Source organism: Bicyclus anynana, chromosome 10, assembly GCF_947172395.1.
Source record: "Bicyclus anynana chromosome 10, ilBicAnyn1.1, whole genome shotgun sequence".
Taxonomy (NCBI): domain Eukaryota; kingdom Metazoa; phylum Arthropoda; class Insecta; order Lepidoptera; family Nymphalidae; genus Bicyclus; species Bicyclus anynana.
The window spans coordinates 12320884-12331531 of record NC_069092.1 but is presented as its reverse complement, the minus strand read 5'-3'; the positions used below and the strand labels follow the sequence as shown (position 1 = coordinate 12331531).

Here is a 10648-nt window from a genome sequence, read left to right as displayed (position 1 = left end):
TGCTCCTATTGATCGTAGCGTGATGAAAAGTATACTATAACCTGCCCAGGAGTATGAAGAATAAACTGTACGAGTTTCATTAAAATCCGTAGAGTAGTTTTTGTTTCTATAACGAACATACAGACAGACAAAAATTTTACTGATTGCATTTTTGGCATTATCGATCACTAATTACCCCTTGATAGTTATTACTTTGGAAATATATTTCATGTACAGAATTTACCTCTCTACAGATTTATTATAAGTATATATAGATAGTTATATGAAGCTACACAAGTGAAATGGAGGTGAGCAATAGTGTTTTCAGTGATTAATTAGATTTTCTCGCAAGATTTTATTGAAGTTTCATTAAATCTTCTAAATTGGCTCAAAACTCTGTCCACGAATTTATTTTTAAAGCGGTTAATATCGATGGCGGTTAAAATAGTTCAATTTTAAATCCATGCGGTTTTCCTAAACATTTTCCTTGTTATGTTGGGGATTTGAGGTTAATTATTTATAACTGCCAAAGCAGTAGTTGTGGACAGTTAATGTAATATTATTACTAGTATGTTAACAAATATGTCGTCGTCTGGACATAATTTATTAGTATTCGTACTTGTTGTGCTTTTTGTTTTCTGTCGATTCACTAAAACAGAAGAAGGTGAGTTACATACAAGTTTTTCTACTCATCATCATCATCATTATCAACCCATATTCGGCTCACTGCTGAGCTCGAGTCTCCTCTCAAAATGAGAGGGATTAGGCCAATAGCCCACCACGCTGACCCAATGCAGATTGCCAGACTTAACACACGCAGAGAATTAAGAAAATTCTCTGGTATGCAGGATTCCTCACTCTGTTTTTCCTTTGCTTTGAGACGCGTGATATTTAATTTCTTATAATGCATACAACTGAAAAGCTGGATGATCCGAACCGGATACGATCGCACACCCTCCGGAATCGGAGGAAGAGGTCATATCCATTGGGCTATTACTGTACTTGAGCCGTTATTCTACTACCATTTCATAATTCTTAATTAAATTAAGGCCTACGGTAGCCAGACATACCTTATTTTATAAAGGATGGGAAGTAAGGAAGAAAGGATATCAGCCTATGCTACTCCATAGATAAGTAAGGAAGCGGTAGAGTTTTCGGGAAAATTCTTGGAATTTGCGGGAAAGCTCTTGTTTTATTTTTATTTATTTGCTGCATTTGAGAGTTTTACTACTAATACTAGCTGACGCCCGCGACTTTGTCCGCGTGGAATTCAATTTTTCACGAATCCCGCGGGAACCATGGATTTTTCCGGGATGAATAGTAGCCTACGTGTTAATCCAGATTAAGATCTATTTCCATTCCAAATCGCTTCAATAGCTGCAGCGTGAGGGAGGAACAAACATACTTACACACAAACTTTCGCCTTTATAGTATTTATATTTCTGTAAAGTCGCACAGGTGAAGTGGAGGTTAAGCAAGAGTGATTTAAGTGACTCTATCAAGAGTTTTGGGTTGCCTTCGCCTTACTAAAGAATGACATGTTTTTAGTAAGGCGAACAACGATGGACAATAGACTATATTTGCCTATATGGAAATTGGTCTGTACCAATTTCGCCTAAATGTACCTAATTACGGCAAATTATTTATTTTGCTGTAATTAATACATTTGTACTTGAGGACTGGCTATATGCAAAAAGCCATACTAAAAAAAATAGGATATATTTGGGGTTTGAACTGTGGTGGCTTTTGAAGCAGATTAGACCCTCAACCATGCAAGTTTTAAACGTATTATAATACTCAATCATGCAAGTTTTTAAACGTACATTTTCCTCGGAATTACCTGGGAATAATAATATGGCGGAGATAGGGTGAATGTTAAAACCAACGACATTCGTTGTACCAAACCTTAACTTTTTAATATAAATAATATTGTATTAAATTTATTTTAGGTGAACTACCCGTAGAACCACCCAAGGAACCGCAGGTGATATTTTGATTATTTTATATTTATTGGTGGTGAATTAAATATTGCCTCATAATATTTCATATATTTCATATGTCACAAGTAAATACAGAGTAACTTTGAATAGTTTGAAAAACTAAAACACGCTTTTAGCATGCACTAAAAATATAGGATTTAAGTCTCGGGACTATTTTTTTTGTATTCCTGACAGCAAACCCTTTTACTTGATATCCATACCAGGGGGGTGGATTTCAAACAGCCAGTCCGCCATCTTGGGGAGGCCGCCATATCAGATTTGTAATGACGGTCCTTAGCTAGTCATGCATTGTCATCAGAACTTTGAGCGTGTGCAAAATTTAATCCTAATCGAAGATTGGGAAGTGGGTCAAATTAAAATTAAGAAATTCCAAGATTTGATTTTCTTACATAGTTACAAGTGATTGGGGAGGCCGCCATATTGGATTTGTAATGACGTTTCTTAGCTAGTCATGTATCGTCATCAGAACTCAGAACGTGTACAAAATTTCATCCTAATCGAAGACCGGGAAGTGGGTCACATTGAGATTTCAAGATTTTCTTACATACATTGTAACTACAAGTGAAGCTGTTATTTGTTTATGAATGTTATTTTGTTTCAGATAATAAATTTATCCCATACAAATGGAACTTGTAAGTTCATCGTTATTACTATGTATTAATTGTTTATTGTAAGAGTGTTGAATGTATGCTCAGAAATGCGCTGACTAGAAAATAAAAAAGCTTTAAGACTTTAAAGCGTGCTATATTGCTATATTATAATAAAAAAAAAATGGAACAAAGGGTTATTAAACGTAGGTACCTACTTCTGCGTGTTGTGAAGCCCTCATTCGCATGAAGGCATTTGTTATATTTTAACGCGTTTGTCATATTTGAACGTTTTTTCATTAATGCGTTACCGAGTATTTACTCACACGGCAGCGTTCTTAAAACCCAACGCTTTTTAAAAAAAAATCAAAAATTTCAAGTAGGCTCAGTTTACAAGCACTTTTGACACGTCAGTTGACTATTTGTAAAGATTCTACCACCGGTTCGGAAGGCAGGTTCTGCTGAGAAGAAACTGGCAAGAAACTCAACAGTTGCTCTTTTTAAAAAATCATACAGTATTATAATTTACAATTGATGTTAACATTACATTTTCTTATAGTTTTCCTTTTTGTGTGAAGGTAGAAGATGATCCAATGGCCTCTAAGCGCTTTTATCTTTAAGGAACTCATCAATGTTGTAGTAACCTCGACTAAGTAAATGTTTTTAATACATTGTTTAAAGCTATGCATTGGCAGGTCCATCACAGTCTTGAGCAGTCTTTTTAGAGCAGTGTTGCATTTTCAATTTTGAGAGTTGAAAATAGACCTTCATTTAACTTCATACTACATTTGAACGCTTTCTTGACGTGCTTTAAAAAGCTCTCGTGCAAATGAGGACTAAGAGTTGGGGTGCGTTTAACTATTAAGTTAAAGTTGATTATGGTCGTTTGATTTTGTTTTAATAAAAATTTGTTTGCTTTACTTAGTATTGATAAATTAAACACATATCCGTAAAGAAAAATTGCTTTGTAATAAACGAGACAAGAATTAATTTGACTCTCTCAACTTCGTCAACTTTGACGTTTTACAATGACAGATAACACACAAAGAGAAAAACACAGACAGAGGACATAGACAAATAATAATACTAAAACATATTTTAGACTTCAACAAAATTAAATAGTCAAAGAATTGACGTCGTCGTCATCAACCCATATATATCACTACTGAGCTCGAGTCTCCTCTCAGAATAAGAGGGGTTAGGCCAATAGTCCACCACGCTGGCTCAATGCGGATTGGCAGACTTCACACACGCAGAGAATTAAGAAATTCTCTGGTGTGCAGGTTTCCTCACGATGTTTTCCTTCACCGTTTGAGACACGTAATATTTAATTTCTTAAAATGCACACAACTGAAAAGTTGGAGGTGCATGCCCCAGACCGGAATCGAACCAATACCCTCCGGAATGGGCTATCACGGCTCTACAAAGAATTAACGTACGTGACTGTAATGTTATTAACGTTTTGCTATTTCGCAAAATTCAAATTACAGGCCGCGACCTATAGTTACATAACGATTTTTAATATAGTAATAAACCAGCAAATAAGTATTTAAATAAAATACATTGTTTTTGTTTCAGTACTGTTTAAAATGAGCTTGGTAAGTCAAATTAATATTAATATTGTCGAAGATGATCAAGGGGAATGCCTTACGTAGGTTCTTAGTACAAAACATCAGTAAACCAATATGCACGATTTACGAATATTGTGAAATATTTAAAAGTTATTGAAAAATAAAAATATTATCTTGTATTATGTACTTTATTACATACATTTAAAATTTTAAATTAACTTTCTATGGTACGAGTAAAATACAAAACGTAATTTTGTTCCCTGATTTCGTAGCTCAAAGAATACTTTTTGAAAATAGATGAATAAGTATTTATGGATTTAACTCAGATACACCATATTTTAACCCAATAAAGTAAACTGATTTCAAAGATGCATTACATTAAAAAAAAAAAAGCATCGAGCCGGGTAGGCAGCGTAACGCAAACTATAGAATTTAAAGATCTATAAGTTTTGTTATGCTTTTGTTGCTACCACATTCACAGCGATCAGTAGAAGACTACTTATGTCATAGTTCCCAACCAAAAAAATTACATATTACACAAAATGTATGTAATTGAAAAAACGTCGAATTGAGAATCCTTTTAGAAGTTGGTTAAAAAGCATACCGGTACAACTATCTTACAATGACAACGTAGGTCATGTTGATGCAATAAAAATAACTAATTTACAGGAACAAACTGAATGTGCAGTAGACGCAGACCATGTACCTGGAGCAAAAAAACCAGAGAAGCGTCCAACTGGTAACACCATAATTATTATTATACCTCATTTACGAGAGGCAAGCTGCGAGGCGAAGCACGAGGCGAGAGTGTAAACAGTGCGCTCGTAGTTCGTCTCGCCACTCGCGTCGCTCGCGTTCTGAGGGCCTAGTGGCACTTTGATACTGTTACTATCACGTTAACGTAAACGCGAATTTCTAAGTAATTGAAACAGCGCCATCTAGTGGCACTACTGCATAACTGTTTAAATTCCTTATAAATTCGCGTTTACGTCAACGCGATAGTAACAGCATGAAAATATTGAAAACTCCCACTAGGCACACAGAACAGGCACGCGAGGCGAGTTACGAGACGATGTACTAGGCGCGAGTGTAACTGAGCTATTATATACTACACACCAGGGTTATTATGTGTAATTTTCGGTAAATATTCTCAGACTGGAGTAGAAAATTGAAACAGCGCCAACTAGTGGCACTACTGCATAACTGTTTAAATTCCTTAGAAATTCGCGTTTACGTTTACGCGTCACAGTACAAAAACATTGCGAACTCCCACTAGGCACTCTGATGATGTCATACTTCATTAACTTATTATTAAAGTATTCTTCACCTTTATTTTGAAAAAAAGCATAAAATATTGGAATTAATTACACATTTTCACTTTTTTTTTCAAGGTATCATAGAGGGTGAAACTGAAAATCATTTATTGGGAACAAAAGAAAATCCAGCGAAGTTTTGTAGTGAGCCTGGGATTAGCGATGGTAAAACGCATACTAAAATTTATTTTTTACTTAAGGTTCTCACCATGACATATCGAGACGACATAAATGGTCTAAGATTGGGCATTAACGTAACTGCAGTCTATACAGTATAATGTCACTGTTGTGACCTACACACAAATGAAACATCATGTTAGAAGTTACAGAAATAGGGACGGTAGTCTGCTATGGAGCTTACTTTATAGTGGTTTTGGATAGTAGGTGGTAACGAAGGCCACTAATTTAGACCCACCGATTACCAAGGGACCAAAGCGCGTTTGGAAACCTCTGACGTATTACGGTAAACTAAGTCTCATTGAAATAAATGAATATTGACTGTTGATTACTATTGATGCGGATTTTTTAAATCTTTAGAGGAAAAAAGCTCATTGTCCAAGTATTAACGAATTTTTCTTTTTTTTCGGGAATATAACAAAATATTTGAAATTCGAACGAAATGCAGCTTACTTGTCTGTGGGGTGCGTAATTTTTTTTTTATTTGATTTTTATTGAATTGCGTCTGTAAAAATAATTTTAACATTGAATACTGTACTGAATTATTTTATTTTCTCGCAATCGTAGTGAAAAGTATGGTGTAACACGCGGGGCTAAACCCATTATAATCTCGGTTTCTATTTAACGGCACGAGCCGTTAAATACCTCGTATATAATGGGTCGTTTTAGCCCCTTGTATAACAATCTACTATTATTATTTGTGTCATTATTTAATATTTGGTCCTCAGGAATTTTTTACATTAATCGAGCAGATCCCTTCGAAGTGGATTGTATCGATAAAGGAACTTGCATTGTAAATGTAAATACTGTGGATAAAGAAACCGTTATTAGATCGGCAATAACATTAAATACCACCAAATATTGGCTGAGTCAACATAAATTTAATATATCTTCACTTTACGCTAATGTAAGTACTTATACAAGAAAATTATAAAGTTTTAATTCGTTCGTCGTTATTCTGCTTTTCGCTATTTTATTTAGATCTGTGTGCCTAGTGGGAGTTTTCAATATTTTCATATTGTTACTATCGCGTTGACGTAAACGCGAATTTTTAGAGAATCGAAACAGTTGTGCCACGAGATGGCGCTGTTTCAATTCCTTAGTAATTCGCGTTTACGCTAACGCGATAGTAACAGTATCAAACTGCCACTAGGCCCTCTGATGATTACAGAATCCAGTTTAGATAGGTAGGTAAAGTACTGCAGCGAGCGGCAAGAGAGGCATTGATGGATAAACGTGTGAATGTGGGCCGAGGCGAAGCCGAGATACGTAAGTCCATCAATGCCTAGTTTCGGCTTGTATGGTACTTTTCTCAAATAATGCGCGGATAATACTATTTTAAAACCAATGACGAAGCTGTCGAAAAACTAAACAAACCGAGGAAAAGTTTTATTTGAATTCATTCAATAGTTTCAGCATGATGCCCTGAATAACAAAAAAAAAAAAAACGGACAGACAGACAAAAAATCGAAAATAAATATTTTTAGCTTCAGTATAGATTATATGTATAATGCCCCCCGACAAAAATTTTCAAAATATCTTCAATATACAAAATGTACCTGTTACAGTTTTATTATAAGTTCTAGATGGCGCTAGTAGTACCTTATGCCATGGTAATGTTTGGTGTTACAAATGGTATAAGTAAAATCTCAAATTGTGAATTAATGTATAGAATTTGACCAGTTTTATTGTGATATAGATATATATAGATATAGAATATAGATTGTCAAAATGTATTATTTATGTATTAAATTAAATAGAGAGTGTGTGTAGACTGTAGAATAGTGTCAAAAAAGTGATTAATTAACTATAAATACATATTAAAAATCTATTATTTCAGATTGATGCGTTCCAATTATCTTATCTTTTAATGGTTTCATCAAAAGTGAAACACACGATACGGTACTACTACAAAATAGATAAAGATAGGAATCCGAAAGCTGAAGATCTACAGCTTCTATCATGGACTGACCGCCTGATAGGAACGGAGCCCACAGAACAAACGTCTTTGTTTTACGGTATCGACGAGACTGAGAATTGCTGGGTAAGAGTACATTCGAAAATCGACACTAACGGCCAGTTTCTTCATCGCAAGTAACAGTCAAAGTAACGTCATAAATCAAAAGTGACGGTCTTATTCACTGAAAAATAAAGTCTTCTTTACTACTTACTACTTTTACTGTTACTTTAGCTTTACATGAAGAAACTGACTGTAACAAATATATACTACGCAATCTCGAAATTTCGATTGTTTCGTTTCAATCATAGAGTAAACATGATACAGAGTGAGTCTTTACAAGGACCGTGGTGGCATGAAAAAAAAAAAAAAGCCACGCGTCTCCTTGACATCCGTTTATAAAATTGTAAAAAATTATGTATCTTTACTACTCGTTATATTATAAAGCTGAAGTTTGTTTGTTTGCTTGAACGCGCTAATCTCGGGAACTACTGGTCCGATTTGAATAGTTCTTCCAGTGTTAGATAGCGCACTTATCGAGGAAGGGTATATATTATCCCCGTATTCCTACGGGAACGGGAACCACGCGGGTGAAACCGCGCGGCATCAGCTAGTATAATTATATTATTTGGCCAATAAGTAGTCCACCACGCTGGCCCAATGCGGATTGGCAGACTTCATTACACACACGTAGAAAATTAAGAAAATTCTCTATTATGCAGGTTTCCTCACGATGTTTTTCCTTCACCGTTTGAGACACGTGGTATTTAATTTCTTAGATTTATAATAATATAATTTAGAGGTATTGTCAATCAATAAAATATTTCATACATTGCCTACAGGTTTTAGGTATTTTATACATTGCCTAGGCATTACAATGCCGGATTATACACATTGCTGGTAATATACGGATCTCGGTCCATTATGCTAGCGCTTATGGCCTAAAATCCGGCATTCCTGAATATATTCCCTCATCTGATAATCATTTATGCTATGAAATAAATGATAGATAATGTTCACAGTGACGCATTACAAATAGGTTGCCTAAATTAGTATAAAATACTCTAAATTAGTATGCATTTAAAAAAAACGGTAATCATTCCTATTTATACCTGTAGTGCATACCCTAGTTAAAAACCTAGCACGCTACTGGAACTCAGCAATGCTGATTTAACAGAAATCAGAATTTGTTACGAGATTTATCGAGCACTGTTGCAAAGGTAACTAACAAAATATAAATATTTAATACGTCAAATTATTATATTTCACAGGACGACGATGACCAATGGCTGTGTACAGATATATACTTAACAGATGCCACAACAAGGCGACTTCCTATCACTGATGTTTATTTAAAAAATATTCAAGACAGAGCTACTACCTCCGAGGAAACAGTACAAGTTTACTTTGAATTTGTTGCCCTATGTTTTTCTGACGAGTAAATTTATAACGGATAAGTTGTGTCTTTCAGTTATTTCAAGCCAGGTTTACATTTATCTGACGTGTCGTGTCGTGACGCGTCAGAACAGAATCGTATCGTAATCGTTACAGTATACAGGCTATACTGTAATGATATTTTTACAACTCGCTAGTGCGAATTTCGAATTTACCTATATCTCTCTCTGTCTTACACGATACTATAGAATGAGAAAGATAGCGGTGAATTCGAAACGAGTTATACAAAACATCGTTAGAGAATAGCCGTACAGCAGACATCTGATTTTACCAAAATTCAAAATTCAAAATTCAAAATTCATTTATTTCAAGTAGGCTCAGTTTACAAGCACTTTTGACACGTCAGTTGACTATTTGTAAAGATTCTACCACCGGTTCGGAAGGCAGGTTCTGCTGAGAAGATACCGGCAAGAAACTCAACAGTTGCTCTTTTGAAAAAGTCATACAGTATTACAATTTACATTTGATAACAATTAAATTACAATTTCTTATAGTTTTATTTCCTGTGTGAAGGTGGAAGCTGATCCAATGGCCTCCAAGCACCTTTGTCGTTAAGGAACTCATCAATAGTGTAGTAACCTTGACTAAGTAAATGTTTTTTAACACATTGCTTAAAGTTGTGCATTGGCAAGTCCATCACAGTCTTGGGGATCTTGTTATAGAAGAGTACACCCAAACCCACAAAAGATTTTTTAACTCTTTGGAGACGATATGCAGAAATAACTAACTTATGCCCGTGTCTAGTAAGACGTGGGTTTAGATCTCCTTTTCGTTTGTACAAATTAATATTTTGTCTCACATAAACTATACTGTTATATATATACTGACAGGCTACTGTTAAAATGCCTATTTCTTTAAACTTTTGACGAAGGGACTCGCGTGATTTTAGTTGATATATTGCTCGAATTGCTCTTTTTTAAAGTACAAATATAGAATGTATATCAGCAGCCTTGCCCCACAACAAAATACCGTAAGACATTACGCTGTGAAAGTACGCAAAATAAACAAGTCTAGCTGTATCAACATCAGTAAACTGTCTTATTTTTCTCACTGCAAAAGCAGCTGAGCTGAGTTTACCTGACAGTTTTTCTATATGAGCACCCCACTGAAGTTTAGAATCCAAGGTCACTCCCAGGAAAACTGTGGAATTCTCTATTTCTAGTGTTTCACCATTGATCATTATAGACTTATCTAATTTTATAACATTTGGTAATGAAAACTCAATACATTTAGTTTTCTTTGCATTTAAAAGTAAGTTGTTAACAGTGAACCAATGCGACACATGCGATATGGCACGGTTTACATCGTCGGAATTATCTTTACTTCTGTCACTCTTAAAAATTAGGGATGTGTCGTCAGCAAACAGTACTATCTCACAGATGCCGCTAACATGGTGTGGTAAATCGTTTATGTACACTAGGAATAGAAAAGGACCCAGAATTGAACCCTGTGGGACGCCCATTGTGTTAGAAAAACCGCGAGACTTTGAATCATTTATGCATACCTTTTGTGTTCTATCACTAAGATAAGAGGCGATGAGATCGAGTGCAACACTTTTTATGCCATAGTGGCTTAACTTAAGTAAAAGAATGTTATGGTCAACACAATC

General features: G+C 35.1%; 1 protein-coding gene across 2 annotated transcripts; it reads left to right on the top strand.

Moving 5' to 3' along the window:
- The first annotated feature begins 491 nt into the window (after positions 1-491).
- On the top strand, positions 492-9041 carry LOC112046659 (uncharacterized). Of its 2 annotated transcripts, XM_024083370.2 has the most exons (9): positions 498-643; positions 1929-1963; positions 2581-2611; positions 4145-4164; positions 4807-4876; positions 5529-5615; positions 6356-6534; positions 7468-7671; positions 8856-9041. In XM_024083370.2, exons 1-9 carry the CDS (start codon positions 550-552, stop codon positions 9024-9026), a joined length of 891 nt encoding a protein of 296 aa, XP_023939138.1. In that variant the 5' UTR covers positions 498-549; the 3' UTR covers positions 9027-9041. The 2 variants fall into 2 exon arrangements, with proteins under 2 accessions (XP_052739826.1, XP_023939138.1); XM_052883866.1 differs by lacking the exons at positions 6356-6534; positions 8856-9041 and having other exon boundaries at positions 492-643; positions 7468-7607.
- The last annotated feature ends 1607 nt before the right edge of the window (positions 9042-10648 follow it).

Bases quoted from the DNA above. Each gene is read 5' to 3' on its own strand.
- LOC112046659 (XM_024083370.2), top strand. From the start codon at position 550: ATGTTAACAAATATGTCGTCGTCTGGACATAATTTATTAGTATTCGTA. The intron at 2,612-4,144 runs GTAAGTTCATCG...TTTTTGTTTCAG, and splicing joins ATCCCATACAAATGGAACTT to TACTGTTTAAAATGAGCTTG. The intron at 6,535-7,467 runs GTAAGTACTTAT...CTATTATTTCAG, and splicing joins TATCTTCACTTTACGCTAAT to ATTGATGCGTTCCAATTATC.